This window comes from Schistocerca piceifrons, chromosome 7 (genome assembly GCF_021461385.2).
Source record: "Schistocerca piceifrons isolate TAMUIC-IGC-003096 chromosome 7, iqSchPice1.1, whole genome shotgun sequence".
Classification (NCBI taxonomy): Eukaryota; Metazoa; Arthropoda; class Insecta; order Orthoptera; family Acrididae; genus Schistocerca; species Schistocerca piceifrons.
The window spans coordinates 412,863,269-412,885,379 of record NC_060144.1 but is presented as its reverse complement, the minus strand read 5'-3'; the positions used below and the strand labels follow the sequence as shown (position 1 = coordinate 412,885,379).

General features: G+C 38.1%; 1 protein-coding gene across 3 annotated transcripts in view; it reads right to left on the bottom strand.

Annotated features, from left to right (window-relative positions):
- Window positions 1-22,111, bottom strand: part of LOC124709135 (DENN domain-containing protein Crag) — a 333,511-nt gene that overhangs the window by 87,858 nt on the left and 223,542 nt on the right. For all 3 annotated transcript variants that reach the window (XM_047240798.1, XM_047240799.1, XM_047240801.1), the window contains one exon: window positions 10,158-10,345. In XM_047240798.1, the coding sequence (XP_047096754.1) occupies window positions 10,158-10,345 (188 nt within the window). The remainder of the gene's footprint in view (window positions 1-10,157; window positions 10,346-22,111) is intronic.

Below are 22,111 nucleotides of genomic sequence, written 5' to 3'. Positions count from 1 at the left end.
TGTGTGTGTGTGTGTGTGTGTGTGTGTGTGTGTGTGTGTCAGAGAGAGAAACTGAACATAAATCACTGGATGCATATTTTCCTTAATAACAATGATAAGCTTAAGAAATTATCAAAATGGTCAGCATGTTGCCATATTTTCTGCTGAGAAGATATACTATAATCATAAAACTGCCTTGGACCATATCACATAGAGGAGTCAAAATTATTATCCAAGGAACATGCTGAGTATGCACGTAGCTCTTAACATGGTCTGGTATTTTATGTGATTGGTTTTATTGACGTGACAAAGGCCTTGAATCTAGGGGCCTTAATTTTTACTTATGGATGTACTGACCATTGCCAACACATTTCATGTGGAGATAGCTTTATTGACTGTTTGTAATGTGAAGTTTGTTTCTTGACCTTCTGAGGAAGACAGTTTTAAATCCCATGAAACCATGGTAAAGGTTAACTGCAAACCACCATTTATTGCAACTGGTTGGGTGTCTACTTCAAATGCTATTCTGTAACCATTGCTGATGTGCAGCCATGTTCAAAATATTTAACTAATAAAATTTCATATATGGCACAGAAGTAAATGTCAAGAAGAAATACTTGACATTTGCTCTTATATCTGGATAAAAACGACAAAGTGACTAACAGCTGAGCACCAAGGAGCATGTAAGGGTCTGATGTTATTGGTTCATAGTCGCTTGTGAGCTAAATATAAGTTTGGCAACAACAGTTCATACTGAAGACATCTGCACACATCCTGTTAATATGCAGTGTCAAGTATGCTTTGTGGTGAATTTTTTGTTGTAAAGCACTTTGTTGTATATAGTGAGATTACTGTAGACTCCAAATGTGAAATAATATGCATGAAGTTAAGGATCAAATGAGGGTCAAACATGGTAATGGGATGAATTTATAGGTCAGTTGCACCAGGAGCAGCTCAGAGACAACTTGACAAATACCATGAGTAAGTTTTCTGATCATGCTACTGTAACAGAAGGAGAATTCAACCAGCCAGCTATAGAATGGGAGAGTCAGGCAATTAAAACTGATGCCAGAGAAAGGGATTCATGTGGGGGTTGTTCTGAAATGTCTTGTATGAAAATTGTTTTGAGCAGATAGTAAGCGAACTGACATGTGAAGGCAATGACTTAGACCACCTAGTAACTAACAGACCCAAACTTTTCGAACCCTTTAGAGTCAATTGATTAGAAGACTACGATCGCATCAATGCCTATGGTCCTTGCCCATCTGAATGCAGATAGCTTGGAGCAGCCACTTGGTATCTGCATCCAAAACATTCAGTCACGTACTCTCAGGTTGTGGAGGGAGCTCTGGTCATTGTGTATGAGGTCATCAAAATTCACATTTTCTTATATGGCACCAAATTTCAGCTAATAATGGGCCACAAGCCCTTAATTTTGTTATTTAATCCACCCACCTGGGTGGCCCACAAGTTGCAGCTGTGTCCCTTGTTCCTCTCCAAATACAGCAATGACATACCTTTTTACTCTATGGAGCACTGTGCCAATGTGGATACCTTATTCCGGCTGCCTGTTGGCCCAGACCCCAGGTTGGATTGGGAAGAGCTCAAGTGTTTTCATTTGGATGTCTCCAAACAGTACATGGTTTTCTGATCACTAGTACCTGAGTCACCAAGGCAACAGCGGCCAACCCCATCCTCAGCCAGACAGGTAGTCTGCCTTGTCCAACAGAGTTGGTCTTCTCATCCACTGGGATGCTGTTCCAATTTTCTTTATAACTACTTTGTGTTGTGCCATCATCTCTTGGTCTTATATGGTGTCGTCATCATTTCCATGGTTGGTGCAGTTCCCCAGGTGGTCATTCCTGAGAGTTTGTGGTGGTAGATTTTACAGGAGTTACATGAGGGGGACTGGGGTGCTTCCAGCACTAAATCCTTTACTTGCAGGCATGTTTACTGACCTGGCTTTGACAGAGAGCTGGAACAATTGGTTGCTGTGTGTCCCTCAGTGTCTTAGTAAACAGGCAGCACCCAGGCCGTTGTTCTCCCCATGGCCTCCAGCAACCAAGACCTGGGAATGCATCTATGTCCATATTGCGGGTATGCTTCTGGATGTTTTCTGGCTGAATGTCATTAACAGAGCTTTCGTGTTTTCCATATGTGGTCCACTGCCCCTTGACCACTACTGAGGACACTACTCAAGCTCTCTTAAAAAAATTTTCAGTAGGTCTTCCAGTTACCCTCATTTCTGACAATGGAACCCAGTTTCTGTCTCAGGCGATTCATGATTTCTGTGTGTGGTCAAATGTTCACCACATTTGCTCCCCTCCCTTTCATTCACATGCTAATGGGGAAGTTGAGCACATGGTTCGCACCTTTAAGGCCCAGGTGAAAAATATCCGGAAGACTTCCCCACTGAAGAGGCATTAAATTTTTTTCTGATGGCCTATTGCGCACCATCCAAGGATACTGCACGATCTCTTCTGTCCTAGATCTTGCCCACCATCATATTCCGGCACATCAGGTTTTACACAAGGGTCAGCAGTCTGGATGTGTGGTTTCGTTTGGTGCCCATGCTGGATACCAACAGGCATTGTTGCAAGAAAGGCTGCTACATCTATACCATATGCACAGGGGACTACCTGCCACAGTGCCTCGGTCAAAGAACCTATGCCTTTGCAGCCTCTGCACCAGCTCCGTTGGCGTTCCAGATGGCGTACATACCCTTTACTGGTTCGATGTCACAGGATCAGCCTTAGCTTGCGGCAGTGGGGCATTGGGGATCTCCTCGTGCCGGCCTCTTTTGCTGTATCCTAAGGTTTCCAGTGATCATGGGTTGCTCACTCCTCTTGCTTCCAAAGCCTCCATGGATATGGATGCTGTCTCCACATTGCAGCTGTCCACATTTCAGCCCAGGGATCAGCAACGCCCCCTCCCCGAAGGGGGTGACAGGTGTAGTGACCCCACATAGATCCAAACCAGAGATCTGGGTGCACACTTATAAGGTGGGCCACAGAAGTCGGCAGATCAACTAGAAGTTTAATGACCTCTGGAAGCCACCACTCATGGATGCATGTGCAGCGTCTCATCCATGCACTCTACAGCTGGCTAACAGCTTTTAGAGATGGTACCCACCAGTTATAACTCATGTGTGTTATCAGACTGTTATTGTAGGTCACTCCACGGCTAGTGTACGCATTATAATAAGTTGTTTTCTAGACTTAATAAAGTTTGTTGTGTCAGTCATTGTGTGGTGTTCTCTTCTGGGACAAGAACAGTTAAGTTATCCTTGCATGAATGAAAATTAATGCAGAAAATAAGTAGACCTCAATTTTGATTGCAGTCAACAAAAGGAAGACAGGCTACAGGTAAATATGTTTCAAGATGTAGCATAAATTTTTTGAGGTGTACGATACGCAGCTGTCAACATTTATTGTAATATTACGACGACTATCAGTTTCAACCAATTTCACAGCATCTACATACAGAAAATAAGAGCATAAAACAAATAGAAATTAATAGAGTACACTCAATTGAAATTTAAGATTGCACAAACCAATACATACATAAAGTGTATATTAGTTTTGTGCCATATCAATATTTTGACATGGCAAGGATATTATTAAGGCCTGATGTCACAACATAACTGTTGAATGTGAAAGAGACAAACCTTGCTGTTAAATGTTTTAACTTACGAAGTGGTTATAAGATGTTTTGACTTATTACAGATCATTTGGAATACTCACAAAAGTGGATATCCAAGAGATAATATGTACTCAAATAAAAAGACAACGGTGGTGTGTTAGATGTAAGGCAGTGTTACAACCGTTTGTAAGGTAAACCATAATGGAGTCAAAGAGTATCAGACAACAGACATATGACATAAAGCGATCCAATGATTTGTCACTTTCATGTTCAGCAGTTCTGATGCAATATGAGGCTGTATGGATAACTTTGCCATGTCGAATACTTACATTACATGTAAGAAATATATCACTTTTTGTAAGTACTACTTCATGTAATCTCTAATTTTAATTGAATGTAGCCTATGCATTAGTGTTAGTTTTATGCTCTTTATTTGCTGCATACAAATACTGTGAAAGTCACTGATAACTGAAACTGGCTGTAATAATAAAATAAATATAGACAGCTTTGTGTCATGCACTACCTAAGGCATGTAACAGCTGTTGGCAATAATCTACAAAACATGTTTATAGCATACAGACAAAAGACTGTATTTGTAACCAAGACAGCTGACAGTAAAGAGATAACTAAATCAGAAAGAATAACTACATGGAAAAATACACCACAATTCCATCAGTAACAATTGGGTATCTATATTGTTACTGTTCATTTACAGAAAATGCCTCATGAAATGCAATGAAAAAGGAACAGGTGTTTCATATATGTAAAAATTTAGATAGAAAAAATATTGGTAGACAAAGAATGGGAGCAGCGGCTTACTGAATGGGAGTTTAATAAATGGAATAAAATGCGTTCAGCAAGACAGAAGAAAATTGCAAGCAATGAAGTATCTGAGAAGAGAGATATAAGATTGTAAATGTAGATAGCCAATGTGACAGGAAGGGCACAGAAAAATATAAACAAGAAAGTAAAAGTAGAAAAGGTGGGGGGGGGGGGAGGGGGAGGTTATAGAGTGAGAGAGACAGGGAGGAACGAGGGCTGGGGGGGGGGGGGGGGGGGGGGCGAGAGAGCGGGAGCAAGCGCAGAGGATTCCCTCTTGAAATGACACATAATATATAATTTTCATTAGCAAGTTGTGCAAACAACATACTCTTCCTATTTCAATATAAAGTATCTCCCATTTTTATTAATTACTTTCCACTTTAATCATGATATCTGAAGTGCTTGATTTACTTTCAGATAAATTAAACCAGTGAAGCAATTTTCTTCTAGGTTAACCCCATAAATTTTTTTTTAACACTGACACACTGTGTACTATTCATATAATTTTAGTATCTTGGTTTGCTCTATACCCAATAGAAGTACAAAGATGTTATAAATAAAAGTCAACAATAGAAGTACAAAGATGTTATAAATAAAAGTCAACAGGTACATAATGTATTACATGAAATGAATCTAAACTATTCAAACTGGGTTAATTACAACATGGAAAAACATTACAGAGATTTCAGTTATGTGGCGAATTATCTCTGATAAATTTGCAGCATAATGTAGTACAACACAAAGTACAATTTTAAGCCCAACTCAATAATAAAATGAGATTACAGAAACGGATATTATTTGTAAGGGAATCATACAGATGAAACATGTGACAGCAGTTGATGATTTCATGGCAAAATCCATTATGTTTATACGCCCACAAGCTGTAAAGAACAAAAATTAGCTAGAATTTCCATCCGATATAAAAATCAATAAGTAAAGCATGCCTGAAATTGAAAAATAATGAAATTTTTAAATAAATTTGATTTTTGAATGCTTTATACAGGGTGTAAATTTTAAGATGACAAACCAGAATAACTCAAAAAATAAGCTTCACACGAAAAAATGTGTAGAATCCAAAGTTGATTACTTTCGAGGGGGTGGGGTGGGAGGCAACTTTAAAATTTCAAATGGGAACCCCATTTTTTATTGCAGAATCAGATTCTACATAAACAACTTACATACATTTTGTCTCAAAAATTTGTTTTGTTTCTTGGTAGTTGGCGTTGTAATGCAAGAAAATCCATGTTCTCATTTTTGCTTGTAAAATGGTTATGGATGAATAAAAAATACTTATTTACTTAATAAATTTTGATTTGTTAAAACTAAAACTCTCCCTATAGGTTGGGGTTTGAGAGGGAGGAATTAGAGTTTTACAAATGTTGACCCAAATATTAATGTTTTCTGCAGATTTGGATAAGTTTTGTTTGTTTCATGGTCATGTGGCCACACAACTTTTAATTATCAAACAAATCATCTGACTAGCTAACTAACTAACCAAACACATCCTACTTACTAGTGAACTCATTAACTAAAACTAACTGACTAACGAATCTAATTTTTTATTAGATTAGGAGTAATCACTCTTGTTTGTCGAGAAGTCTCACAACTGGGGTGCTTGCTTAGTTTGAGTCTTTTAGTTTCGGGTGGAAAAACGTAGAAAACGTTTTCATAAATTCACTAACTTAAATCACATTGTTCGCACCTTTATTTTATTTATACTGCGGCTGTAACGTCATTTATATTTTTAGAATTATGTATGATAATCGATATCCCAAACAGCCCTGATTGATAATCGATGCTCTTATCCAGCCCTTGCTGATGAGCAGTGTAATTCTTCTGGAGTGCTGCTGATAGGTAGCGCAGGGACGAGAAATTCGCTCTTTATCGTAAGAAGACTGGGCTTTAGAAATTGTAAGTATTAATGTAATAGATGCACTGTTTCTTTTACCTGTCTGAGCATACAGACAGCACTGCACCATTTATAATGATTGTCTTTTGGGCGACTTATGTTTGATTACGCTGTGTGACTGCATTCGTGGTTTTTGCTCACTACCAGTCACATTTGACGTGGAGTTAGTATTGATAGGCGGAATTATGCCGAGCGGGCCACTTCTCGCTCATAGAAATTCTAACCTTGCCTATCTTAACACCCCCTATCTTTCCTCTCTTGAGAGTAATAGGTGGCATATGTCACTATGAACTATCTTTCCATGGAAGAAACAATTGAGATGGTGTACATTTATGGAGAAAGTGGCAGAAATTTTAACGATGCAGTAGTCGCACTTTATGCGCAGCATTTTCCTCACCAAGTTCGATCACGGTCCTCTTTTGTTTGAGTTATTAAACAATTTACTCCGGAAGGTAGTGTGAACCTGAAAAAAAGAACCCGTGCAGCTCTGTTTGTGGAAAAAACAAACAAGTGGCAGTCCTAGCTGCTGTGGCTCATAATCCACATGCAAGTATAAGAGAAATATCAAGGCAATCAGGAATTTCACACATGAGTGTTTGGAAAATCCTGAAGCTCCACAAATTTCATCCATACCATGTATCCATGCATCAGGAACTACTTGGTGATGACTTCCAAAACCACCTAATGTTTTGTCACTGGGGAGTTCAGTGGATGCAAACAAACCAAAACTTTTTTGCCGAAGTTAATCGCCATAACATGCATTACTGGAGTGATCAGAACCCACACTGGATTTGAGAAGTCAACCATCAGCGACCTTTGTCAGTTAACGTTTGGTGAAAGTGAGATGCAAGGGGACTCACTGGAAACAAGCACCCCAAAATTCATATACTTGCAAGTACTTGCAGATAATCAACAATAAAATGAAACCAACCATTCCTTTTCAGGATCACCAAATTTTAAAGGGGAATACTTTTAGTCTTTTACTTTGTTTACTCTGTGGGTCAATGAGTTCACTCATTAGTAAGTAGGACTGTGGTTAGTTAGCTAGTCAGATGATTTGTTTGATAATTAAAAGTTGTGTGGCCTCATGGCCTCAAAACAAACAAAACTTATTTGAATCTGCAGAAAAAATTATTATTTGAGTCAACATTTGCAAAACTCTAATTCCTCTCTCTCAATCCCCACCCTATGGGGAGAGAGGGAGAGTTTTAGTTTTAGTGAAGTAATATTTTTCATTTATCCATAACCATTTTCCACGCAAAATTGAGAACATGGAATTTCTTGAATTACAGCGCCAACTATCAAGTATCAAAACAAATGTTTAAGACAAAATGTATGTAGTTTTTTTATGTAGAATCTGATTCTGTAATAAAAATGGGTGTTCCCATTTGAAATTTTAAAGTTCCCTCCTGCCCCACCCCCAGGGGGCTGGGATGGCGTGCTAATTTTAGCACCAGCAGATGTCCCCCTCAAAAATAATCAACTTTGAATTCTACACATTTTTTCGTGTGAAGCTTATTTTTCGAGTTATTCTGGTTTGCCAACTTAAAATTTACACTGTGTATAATACCAATGCAGCTAGAGTTATTCATTTCATTGTAAAGTATTTTATATTCTGGGCACCCGCAGCTGTGAAAGGGCATGATGTTCAGAATAATTTGGCTGACAGATGATAAAATTGATATTTTATTGAAACACAAATTGGTTCATGGCCTAAAGCAGCACCATCAGATGCAACAGTGTTAAAAGGTCATACGCATACTCACTGCCCTTGTCAAGAAATATTATTCAGTGAATATTGTCTGCATTACATTAGCAAACAAAGGATGACAAAGATATGATCCATTGATTTCATTAAAATTGCAGGTGCATGGATACTGTCATTATAGAACCTTGTTTTAAAACTTGCCTGCATCGGGGTGATGGCACAGCAAGGGTGATGGCAGGGCGAGCTGGTGTTGGGAAGAGTAGAAACACCCACACAGCAACTACGATGGACTCATCGCTTGTGTGGACTGTTCCTACTCTTCCTGAACACTGGACGACCCTGCCATCACACTGATGCTGGTAAACCTTAAAACAAGGGACTATGTGATCGACACAATAGCAATTTTCACAAAATTAATGGATCACGTCTTTGTCACCCTTCGTTCACTAGCATAATGTTGATAATAAACACTGAATAATGTATCTTTACTAAGAGCAATGGGTACATCGATGACCTTTTAACACTGTTGCACCTGGTAATGTGGTTTTAGGCCATGAAAACAGTTGTGTATCAGTAAACCAACAAGTTTACCATCTAGCAGTCGAATTCTTCTTAACATCACGCATTTTTCTCATGGGGGGTAGCCATCATCAGGGATTGCACTATACAAAGTTGAAATTCTGTGCATTATCCACGTTAAGTGACTATTTATTTTCCGAGAACCAGTTAATAACTGCCTAGAAAAGGGTGTTGCTGTTGCCAGCGCAAATGCAACAGCTTGGTGTTTCACATGACTGGGATGTTATCCATATATTGGCAACTTGTATGACATGCAAGTGTAGTATTGGTAAGATGTGTCATATCAGCACGATATACTGATGGCCACACTGTTAGTGCTCAATGAACAGGATACTACGACTCCTAGATCACGTAGGCACTACACCACAACCCCAAATCCAAGTGTACTGCAAGAACCTTTATTTAGGGAAAATCATCACTACCTGAGTTACCTACCCATCAATCATGTATTGAAGACAGGTTTTGCTATCAACTAGCAGAGATTGTAACAATGGATTGATGGATCACAGTGAAGCAGAATACTCACTGACGGACAACTAATGAGCAGCCATGTCACCCAAAACCACCACCTCATTGTGGGGACAGAAGTCTCTGAGCCCCTTCTCTGCCCAGCCCATGCCAATACACACAGAGATTAGTGTGCACAGTGGATGCACAAAACATGGATTGTGTGGACTGATTAGTTGCAGTACATATTGCTATATATGCTAAAAGCAAGGCATACTATGCAGAAATCTCATGATGTAATGCATTCCACTTTCCAAAAGGCACTGTTCCAGCAGGTTGTAGAGATGATTTTTACAAGGGACAGAACGGATCCTGGGATAGTTTTTTCATATGTGAATACTACAGGGATCTATGCAACTGTGTTTCCAACTGCAGCACTTCCCAGGTAATCTGACCTTGAGCAAGAAAAAACAGTGCAAAAGCAATGTTTGTGCAATCTTGTTCCACTGATGTCAAACTTATTCAGCATATCTAGGAGACCAGTGAACTAGATATACATTCCTTGGGTCCAGCTCTGATTAATGCCTTTGAATGTGGGCATCAAACCTATTCAACACATTTAGAACTCCAATAAGCTAGATGTACATGTCTTGGATCCTGCTTTGATTAAAACTTATCAGCTAGTGCAGTGGTCTAGTGGTCAAGGATCAAGATGGTTATTCAATACCTATATTGTCTCTCAGGGCCATGCTGTGATAAGACACCAATGAGACTGCCATCGTCAGGGCAAAAAGGGGATGCAATTCAATGCTAGTAGATGTGTCTTACTTAACAAATCATGAGTGTGAAGCTTGCATAATCAGCAAATAGAATTATTTTGGTTTTTCGCAAGAGGTCATTTAAACATCATAAATTAGAGTAATATGCCTAATACTACCAAGCTCTGGTTAAGCGTATGAAGAAATGAGCAAATGAATATATGAACAAAGATACATAGAACAGCTTATATAATACTATACAGAATGATTTTAATTCAAAAGAAAAAAGAATAAAATTAAAAATTAATCTCACCAAGTGGGTGAAGATTCGTGGAACTTCCTTTCCTGCTGCCATCACCAAATAACTCCCATAAATTACTACGTGAATCAAGGTATGAGAATTCACTAGATATCCTCCTGCTACTCTCAGGCACAGCAGCTGTTACGTCAACTGACTCATCCTCAAGATATTGGTTCTCATATTCAGGTTGATATCCCTGCCTGTCATAAAAATATGAAATGGAATTTTTTTTACTCAAACCAGGGTGTAACAAAGCAGGGGGTATATCAAAATGCACTGAAACTTAAGATAGAATTCAGAGCATAAATCAGAAATATGTAATTCCTATCCATTATATACCTGAACAATAAACATAATCTGTGATTACTACAGAAAGAGCATTTCTTGGGAAGCTTCAGGGAAATGAGAAACAATTAATAACTGCAAGAAATTAGTTGAAGAGTAACTGCTATCAAAACTCTGAAGGGTTGTGAGTGTTAAAACCAATATCCACAATAAATTATAGAATACAGAAGCTAACTGAGATTAAGGAAAGTTCCACAAGTTGGCAACAGAGAAGCATACTGGAAACATGCACATATTGAGTGATATAATGCAGTGGTTAGTTATGGAAAGCTAGTTACAATCACAAAGAGACCACTACCACACAAACATACCTACTCTGGTGAACAGAAAATTCGTAACATTCCATGATAGGCTATAGACATTATACAGTATACAGTATAATACAACATACAGTACATTTATAAACAGGATGTTTCAGGAGGAATAGTAAATATTTTAAGAGGTGATAGTATACACTAATTCGAATAAAACACTTAATATAACATGTGTCCAATTTTTATTGGTTACAGAGAAAAGCTGTTACAATGTGACCTACACAAATACTCACAGATGGTGTTAAGCAATTGCAAATGATTAAGTCTGAACTTTATGTCTGTATGTAACTGGTCTATTATAAGGTGCAATCAAAAAGTTTCCATACTGTCCAGAAGCAGTATGCCAATCAGGCAAAATATCCTTGAGCGCTGAGGCAATCATACCACCGATGACCAGGTTGACGTTTCCCGTTTGGTCAAACACAGTGTCCTCCGGTGCAAACAAGTTCACAACTGCCTACTGCACATCCTCGTCCAACAGGAATTATTGACTCTTCAAGGCTTTTTTCAAGGGGCCAAAGGCTTGATAATAGCATGGTGAGAGATCAGCACTGTAGGGCACGTGCATGAGTGTCTCCCACTTGAGTTGGTATAACTTCTGCATTACGACATTTGCATCCCTTGTTGCAGTTGTCATTCCACAATGGTGGTTTTCAACAGATATGTTGCCCCATACAAATTTTTCGTTCTGAAATGGAAGTCTACTGGTGTTTGTTCTTCAGCAGCTAAGAAAAGAATAACAGCATGCTGGCCTATTTGTGTACATTATGTAAGAATGCTGCCGTAGTTCGGGTTTTTGCATTTACTATGTGCATGTTGGAAAGACTTAAATGTCACACTACTCCCATGTTTATTTACCTGTTTTGGAGTCATGCTATGCTGCTTATACACTGCGGCAATGGCCTCAAATGCAAACTTTTTGATACCCGCTTAATAGTTTAAAGAGTGTGTGGTTTGCCAGGTTGGTCTGATCATTTATGAGCTATTTCTTTTACATTATGTTTTCTGAATGTGGTAGTTTTCTCACAGGTAAGAAGGTGTTTTTTGTTGTTGTTTATCCTTACGACTGTCATGTCTGTGTCTTCAGTGGAAATTTTGTGTTGGTGTTGTTGTAAGCATTCTGCAAAAGTTGTTCTATACGTCAATGCTCTTTGTATTTGGTGTAAAATGTTCTCCTGGCATGATCTACATGTCTTCCATCAAATGTGTCACACTTCAGTTGGTATATTCCTGATTTCTAATATGTAACTACGTGCTGTTTGTTTGTTTGTGAGAGTTTGGGTGATTTGATGCCTGGTGTATTATTGTATCTGTTGTTGTCAGTTTTCAGTATATGTGAAATGTGTGTAGACAACAACATAGGAAAAAGATAGACTGCTACTGACCTTAAAGTAGATACAAATTGCAGACAGGCGCAATTAAAAAGACACTTACATAAAACTTTTGGCTATAGCCTTCATCTGTGAAACACACACACACACACACACACACACACACACACACACACACACACATTCAAACACACCTCACGCACACGCGCAACCGCTAACTCCAGCATCTCGGGCTGGAATGCTGAAGTTAGTGGTCATGTGTGCATGAGGTGTGCTTGCTTGTGTGTGAGTGAGTGAATGGTGTGTGTGTGTGTGTGTGTGTGTGTGTGTGTGTGTGTGTGTGTGTGTGTGTGTGGGCGCGCAATGAAGGCTGTGGCCAAAAGCTTTATGTAAGTGCCTTTTAATTGTGCCTGTCTGCGAACTTGACATCTTTTCTTTATAGTAAGCAGCAATCTGTCTTTTCCTGTACTGTTGATATTCCTACCTGGAGTTTCCATTGCTTAAAACGTGTGTTGGTTGTTCTAAATCTTTACAGTAATCTGCATGAAATTTAACTGTCTATTTTGCTCTTCTTCTATTGTAAAATTCATCTTATCATGAATAGAATTTATTTCTTTATATGACCACACCATTAACTACCAATATGAATCACACCACAAAATGTAATTTTGTAAGGAGGGTGGGGGGGGGGGGGGGCGCAGTAATTATCCAATAAGAGGTAAGTGCTCGAACTCATAGCAGTTTAAACTAATCAAAGCTGGGCCGGCCAAGGTGGCCGAGCGGTTCTAGGCGCTACAGTCAGGTTCGAATCCTGCCTCGGGCATGGATGTGTGTAATGTCGTTCGGTTAGTTAGGTTCTAGTTCTAAGTTCTAGGGGACTGATGTCCTTAGAAGTTTAGTCCCATAGTGCTCAGAGCCATTTGAACCATAATCAAAGCTGGGGGATATTACTTACTCAACGAAACACAAGAAGCTTCCCGCAGAAATTAATTATTTGTTAACCTATAGAGTAATCCCCCCCCCCCCCCCCCCCCCCCCCCCCAAGATTAATATGTATAGATCTGTATTTCCTGTTGTTTTTGGGAAGTACTTTTGAACTGAAATGTTGGTTTGTTGGGTTATTTTTATGCCCCGTTTAAAAAAAAAAATGGATATTCTGTGTGTGTATTTGTGACTGTGTTATTGTATGCCATGTTCTGTTTCCTTTCTTCCTCATCTTGTGGTGTTCCTGTTCTTTTGTCTGTGTGTTGGAGATAGATGGATTTTTCCTGTTTCCTGTTTCTAAATTTTATTGTTCAGCTTTGTTACTAAGTTTTCTGTGTATCCATTGTTTGTGGCTGTTTGTACTATGATATTCATTTATTTTTGGTAGTCACCTGTATAATGGTACATCTTTGCCCTTTTGCTGTTAAGTATCATTCATAATTGAGTAGCGGTATAAAAAATACTTTTACCAGATAAGACCGAGGAGATGAGTATATAACTGACAAAAAACAACACAAATAACTATTAATATGCAATAGAGCCATTCAACAGTGCTGGAGATAATGCGGTTCTATCATTGTCCTTCTAGATATGAACAAATGCAATCAATTCACATTGCGCACGTCCCAAGCTTTCTTCCAGCAAACTTTGTCATCATGTGCTTCTACTTCACGAGTGTGCTGATGATCAAACAAAAGTTCTGGGTTGCTACAGATGTTTGTTGCTATTTTACATACCAGTTTTAGCACTATAAAGACCACAACATTTAAATGTCCATAGGGATCTAACAGAATTGAGGTAGGTTCTACAGTTCAGTGCTTTATAATATTACCTTGATTCTATTCCGCTCACAATATAATTCCACTTATCTTTTGTTCCAACAAGAAGCAACAGAAAATCGCCCTCCACCCCCTCTCAAATAATTTTTCCATCAGTGTCTCTACAGTAGGGAGCAGCAGTTTGTGAAACTTGAGCTTCTCCTGCTATTTCTGAGTGTTCTAATAACTTATGGGACTGCAGCTGGGTAATGTCTTTGACAATAATGGTTATAGATGATGGCATTTCCTGACTGTATTCCCAAAAGTTACTTGAACAAGTAAAAGTTTAATTTTGTCTTCTGCAGGACTGGGTTCACAGCCACAGTAAATGTTTTGAAAGAGAACTTATTTTCTTTATAGGCTATATTTAATCATAATTACAACTGCAATTATCCCATTATGAGTTGCACTGCTAATAGTAACAACAACAACAACAACAACAATAATAATAATAATAATAATAATAATAATAATATTTTCACCGCCGCAAGCCGGTCCCAAGCCGGGGCCCATCTAAAAACAAGAGGATGGGGAAGTGTGGAGGGGGAGGAGTAACAACCTCGTAAAAAAACCAGGGTCCGTCCGGCTCCAGATGGTAGCACCCTGTCATAGGGCCCCTGCCTAGGGTTACTAGGTGAAACCCAGCCAACGGTCTCAGTGGCGGAAGAGGAACAATTTCCCAACGGCAGAGAGAGCGGAAGAGCTAACTCCAGGGCTTACTACCTTGGTTTTAATTTCGGATTCGGGGCAACCCGATCCCCCAATTCATTATCCAACAATTACTGCAAAGCATGATGGGAACGTCGTCAAAGATAGACACTACTTCAAGAGGTAGACCGAATGGCAAATCCTCCGTTGTTCGTAGAAACAATGCAAAGGGGTCAAAGGATTTTGGAGGACCCCAACCAACATGTATGCAGCCCTCAACACTGAAATTTAAGAAAGCAACTATGTTTGCAACCCTAAATGTAAACTCTCTAATTAAAGTAGGAAAATTGAAATTATTGATTGAAAAGCTGAACCAGAAAGAAATTTTAATATGTGCATTACAAGAAACAAGGTTTTTAGATGAAACTGCTTTAGATTTTGAAAACTATCGTTTATTTAAAGGAAAACCAGGTAAAATCTTAATGAAACAAATGCCATACCTGGGAACAGCATTTCTGGTACATCACTCAATTTTAGATTCAGTTACTAACTTCTACTCGAGTTCTGAGAGACTATCCATTCTTGAGATTAAATGTAAAAACAAAGGATACTCTATAATCAACTGTCATGCACCCATAAACCAGGACAACAAAAATAACCCGGAGAAAGTTGAAGAATTTTGGGAGATACTTGAAATGGAACTGGATAGATGCTCAAAGAAGAACATAAAAATGTTAGTAGGCGATTTTAACGCACAAATAGGAAGGGAGAAAAAATACCATGGAACAGTAGGCCTCTTCCCAGGTCACAAAAGAACTTCAAAAAATGGAGAAAGGCTTATAGAGGTATGTAGGCATTTCAACTTGAAAATAATGACAACACATTTCAAAAAGCTGAGCCGAAAAACTAAAACATGGAGATCACCAAATCCACTTCTCGGAGAATTCCAAATTGACCATGTGGCTATCTCACTTCATTGTCAAGAAGAAATTCAAAACACTAAAGTGCTGAAAAGCCTTGATGTTGATTCAGACCACTATTTGACTACGATTAAATTCAGACCACTCCCATTTCGAAAAGAGAAGAAAACCTTTTACAAAATTCCAAAATATAACACAGAAACTTTAAAAAATGAAGAAATTAAACAACGGTTTCAAAGAGCATTGCACAAAGATAGCGATGGCATATCCACAATAAATAAGGAAGCGGGATGGGAGGAGATCAAAAACGAAATAGTTGAAATAGCAAAAGAAAATTGTCTCGTGAAAAGAGTAAGAAGACATCCATGGTGGGACAATGAATGTGATGAGAACCTGGAGAAGAGACAGAAATTGTGGCAGAAATGGAACTCCACAAAAGATCCTCAAGATCTTGACAATTTTAAAATCCAGAGAAGAGAAACAGCTAAGCTTTTCCGTAATAAAAAAAGAAGACAATTTCAGGATAACCTAGAACAGATTGAGGAAGACTTTAAAAGAAATAATTCTAGAGATTTCTACAAAACTTTTAGAAAACAGCTAACCAAATACCAATCCCCAAATTTATGTTTTAAAGATGAAGAGAACAAGCTAGGTTTGACAAACAAGACTAATTGTGAAATATTAGCAAAATATTTCGAGAATCTACTAAATTGTGAACCACCCAAAGATAAAATGAGTTTTGAAAACCACCGAAATACTAATACCGAGTCAAAACCTCCAGACGCTGAAGAAATAAAACACATAATACACAGTCTAAAAAACAATAAAGCCCCAGGTGAAGACTCCATAGTACCAGAAATCCTAAAAATAATGGATACCAACCTCCCACAAGTTTTGGAACATATGTTTAAGAAGATCTGGGACGAAGACAGAATTCCTGAAGACTGGCAGTGTGCCCTGATACACCCACTACACAAAAAGGGGGATAAGATGAATGTTAATAATTATAGAGGGATCTCGCTACTACCAGTAGGATACAAAATTTTGTCAAGGAAATTACTTCAAATCGTGGAGCCAGTTCTGGATAAAAAAATAGGTGAATATCAAGCAGGTTTTAGACAAGGTAGATCCTGTGTTGAACAAATATTTAACCTGAAAACACTAATTCGTTACAGAATCTCAAGAGGCCAGAGATTTGCAATAGTATTTGTAGATTTCAAAAAAGCATACGACTCGGTAGATAGAGAAACATTACTGAAAGTATTGGAAGAATTTGGGGTCGATAAGAAAACAATTCAAATTATCAAACAGACGCTAACAAACAGTAAGGCCAAAGTTAAATTTATGGGTGAAATTTCAAGGAAGTTCGAAATTAAAACAGGTGTTAGACAAGGTGATGGTTTATCCCCAATCCTCTTCAACTGCGTACTGGAAAAGATATTGAGAATATGGAAAGAAGAACTCAAAGGCACCAAGAATGACATCAGAATTGGAACAAAAAAAGAAAAAATAGAAGTGGACTGTTTAGCTTTTGCAGACGATCTGGCAATAGTTACAGAAAACGAAGAAATAGCTCAGAACTACCTGGAGAAACTACAAGAAGTTTCGGCCAGAGCTGGACTGCAGATTTCATTTGAAAAAACCGTGTATATGTCTAATCATAGAAATAACAAGAAAAATCTTATTACTAAATACGGCAATATTAAGAGAGTAGAAAAATTTAAGTATTTAGGTGAAATAATTCAAGTGAATGGTTTAGACAAGAGTGCAAACCAGGCGAGAGCAAGGAAAATGGAATTTGCTTTTCAAAAAACCAAAGACATATATAACAAAAAAAAACATTTCGATTCAAGCTAAATTAAGACATTATAAAACTGTCATTAGACCAGAATGCCTGTATGCATCGGAGTGCCTAACTCTTAACAAAAAGGGGGAAATAGAAAACATGGAAAAGAAAGAAAGGAAAATTTTGAGAAAAATATTAGGACCGAGAAAGATTGGAGAAGAGTACAAGCTAAAGAGTAATAAGGAAATATACAAAACTATTGAGAAAGTGAGTGAGGCAATGCGTAAACGCAGACTAACGTTTTATGGTCACCTGTCGAGGATGGATGGAAACAGACTAACAAGAAAAGTGTTTGAACATAGTAACAGGAACGAAAAAACCAACAATAAATGGATACAGATGGTGAAAAAGGATTTGGCCTATTTTAATGTCACCCGTGAGTCAATCAGGGACAGGGAAAAGTTTAGACAAATAGTGAACGAAATTAAGTGTTTTCCAGAAGAAACGAAACTAAAGAATAATAACAGGAAATGGTCGGAAGAGCGGAGGAGGAACCACTCGAAAATGATGAGGAAGTATTGGGAAGAGAGAAAAAAAGATCAAAAAGCCGGGCAAGTGAATTGTTGAACGTGGTCCAAAGATGGCCGAAATCGAAAGAAGAAGAAGAATATTTTCATGTGCCTCATTGGCCTAGTGCAAATCTTTCAATTGAATGCCCCTTCGGCAACTTGCGCAACCCTGACCACCCCAGTTATACAACTGGGGAAGGTTGGCTGATTTGGGGAAGGGGACCAAACACCAAGGTCATTGGTCAAGCAGGGAAGTTAATTGATTATTGATGAATTATTTATTCTTGGCAATGTGTGCCTAATAAGGATTCCACAGATGACAACTTAAGCTAACTGACATAACAAACAAGAAATCTGAGGAAAGGGAAATATTACGTTTACACTTTAATTGTGAATGCATTTTGTTTCCCTGTAAGATCCAGTCTGGGGGTGAGGAGCAGAGAGCATCAGATTCCACTTTTCTTGCTAGTAAAGATTAGCCCCTGGCTAAGTATGCCAAGTGTTTGTGTTATCATAGCAGCCAGAGGCAGTTTTACAATTATCTGTTTTGCATTGGTCTTGCTGGCAGTCCAGAATATAACTTATCTATAGAACCTACAATATTATATAGGTGCAAGGCATCAGAACAATTGGTCCGTATTTATCTTCATGAGGTGAAATTCTAAGTTCTGCCAATAGCAACATACAAAAGGAAAAAACTATCCTAGCTTCAAGAACCATTTGTTCCTTCGCCAGGGATGAAACAGGTATAGGCCAGGGAAGGTTAGAAAGAAGGGGCCAATTGCTCAGACTGCCGGTTGTGAAAAACCACCTCTTGTGCGGACACTGGGAGACAAAGATGAAGGGGAAGATGTCGGAGAGGTTAGTAAGTTAAAGATAATACATTGGTAAGCATTGTGCCAGCTTCAGTTCCAAAGATGAGAAAATGACACTAAGAAGCAAAGATGGATTAAGAGGAAGAGAACTGAAAAGTTAAATGAATAGTGCAATTAAGAAATAGGGGGAAAGAGGAATGGGTGTGGGGAGAGCCCAAAGAGATAATAAGAGAGGAAAGCATCAAGGGAAACAAGTAACAACAGTAAATAGCTGGAAGGAGAAAAGGAGAGGGTGATGGTCGTTAACAGAGAGTAAGTCTAGGAGGGTGGCACGATGTGAGGGTATATTGGAGATCAAGTTCCCATTTTTGGAGTTCAAGGAAACTAGTACTGGATGGGATGATTCAAGTGGCCTTTATGGTGTTACAGGTTTTGAGGTCCCCAAAGTCAATAGTTTTTCTGATTCCAATCATGTGCTCAGCCAATTTAGTGGTGGGCATTCCATTTCCCCCTTTTTCTATTTTTTTCCTCTCAGTTGTTTACCCTGTTACTTGTTAATTTTTTATCATTTTTCTTCTTCACTTTCTGTGTTCTTTTTTTCCTCTTCCCTTTTCTGTTTTACTTCTTACACTATTCCTTCCACTTTCCATTTCTCTTCACTTAACATTCACCTCCCACCTCCCACACCTACCTTCCCTCCATTTTTTCCTCATCTGTTTTTAGTTTTCAATTGCTTCATTCATTCTTTTCCTCTATCAACCTTTTATCTTTTCACTCTGTCCTATCATCTGTGGACTGAAACTGGAACAGTGCTTATCAATGTACTACTTTCAATCTTCTATCATTCTGGTGTCTCTGTATTCTTCTTTATCATCATGGCAATAGGCACATTCCTCTCAATGTATGATAAGAATGAGAAGCCCCTCCTTTCTGTCTTTCCCAACTTATCCCTGATGGTTCCAAACACTGTGATAGATTTTTTCTTACTTTTACATGTGTGTATCATCAGTACTTAGAATTTAACCTTCTGAAGGAACACAGCTTTTCTTCGTACAAATTTCATTTGATACATAATTATATGAAATATTTAGAGGATATTCTAGGAGTATTAGTGAAAAGAGGCATTGAGAGTTGTATTTAAATAAAGAAATTGTTACTGTACTGGAGGATGAGTAAATTTTTCAAGAATTATGGATTTAACTGAGTTGCATGGCATTTTAAAACTTCACCACACTTTATTCTGATCTAAAAGCAAAATTTGATGCAAATTATCTGAGTCATTTCCACACAAAATAAATAATCATTGATACTACCCAAACACATGGAACATTTTCGGCAGCTCACGACAAAATTAAATACATGATATGGCTAACACTGTACAGATACATCTAATAAATGTTCACCAACATAAAAAATTAGATTAATGCAACACTCAAAATTACAAAAGTCCCTTTACTTTTTAACACACCTTATTTGTTATCACAGATTTAAGCAACTCAAGTATTTATGATGATGATACACACATAATGAACAGCCGTGCAAGTTGTCTGCTGCAAGTACAGTTAAAGGAGGATAGTGTGCAAAGCTAGGTGTATGCTTATTTAATGTATCAGGAAACAAAATAAGCCTACTTAAAATTTTCTGTTCCATCTCTTTTTCCTTTTTGCTATTTTCCTTTTTGAAAACTAGCTAATTCCCAGAATGAATTTTCACTCTGCAACAGTGTGTTCACTGATATGAAACTTTCCTGGCAGATTAAAACTGTGTGCCAGACCAGCACTTGAACCTGGCACCTTTGCCTTTAGTGGGCAAGTGTTCTACCAACTGAGCTATATTGTCCAAAACAGTTTTAATCTGCCAGGAAAGTTAAAGCTGATTTGTGACACAGATTTGGAACAAAATTCTTATGAGCTCTCGCCTTGATAGTACGGATTAATTATTCTATTAAGACCAGTTTGAGTTTCTATTTATCATGCCTCTCCCATATTTTTAAGAACACTAACTTTGCAGCTGAGCAAATACTGAGCTTGACCATATCCTAATGCAGAGCCATTTCAAGATCAAGAGGTGACTTGGTAACAACACACGTCTTTCTGCAAAGTAGTTTATTTATTCATTTCTGCAATCAAGATTAAGCAAGGCGTTATAATTACTTTTCCTACTTCTGAGTATCCACAAACAGATGAAAAATATTGGTGTCAATCATGCGAAGCAAATATTATGTCTTGTTTACAAGATATCGAATTATATTCTTAATACACTTTATACTTCCAAATTGTCTAAAGTTCAATACTAAAGCAAAATTACACTGCTCAGACTGTAATATGAAATAATTTGAAAAGGGAAGACATGGCTGCAAAGGAGCTGCAATATGACTTGAGTTTATTCAAGGATTAGTTTCAATATCATTGTCCTCACCTAGTCAACATAACTAAGACATTTTACCAAGCCACTGGCATCATGCATCATGAATCACTTGATAAGTAATTGTATATGTACCTGTATAAATCATTTAGTCTATGAAATCCATAAGCTTTGCAAGAGAGAGGTACAAAAAAAAGCCCAAATGAAACTGTGAGTTGCAGTGCACATACAGAATAGTTTATTATCATGGGTACAATGAAACACGTTCTTGAATGACAAAGAAACAAGCAAATAATCCTAGTAATCATAGGTACAAACCAATGCTTTCCCCAGTATGATGTATTGTGATCAAGTACACAATCACCTTACAACAGAGTCCCTGAGGACCCAAATTGCAGATACGTGCTTGAGAACAAACACTTTACAATAAGTGTACCACATGGCCACCATTCATGTGAAAGCTGGCATCAGCACATCATCTTATCGATGCCTGTAAAAATTAAAAAATTCCCAGCCATATTTCAAAGGCACTGACAACCATCCACAACGTGTTCCCCAGAGTTCATCAACATTATCAAGAGATCTGGAATACACCAAAGCTTTTAAATACTGCCATACAAAAAAAGAGCCAACAGATTCAAGTTGGGGGACCTGGGAGGCCATGTCATTGTTCAGCCATGATCAATACACTTGTTGACAAAGATTCACGCTATTTATTCCTGAATAGTCACATGAAAGTGTAGCAGCACATCATTTATGTACCACAGACTAATCTATTCACCATAAGGTACATCATCCAAGTAGTACATCAGCTTGTGTTTATTACAATTATTTGCTTGTTTCACTGTCCTCTACTCGCACCTTTCATTTGTGTCTATAACAGTCAAACACCCTATATACAGTATATGATGTTTCACACCACACAACAAAATCAGGTGATGATAATGCTGTAGCAACTAATTATTGAATAAATTAAAGACAGGATGCGGCTTCTCTGTGGTAATATTTCTTTTCTTCCCCTCAAATACTTCAATGTTGCAGAGTACCAGGTGTACACAATATGTCGAATAAT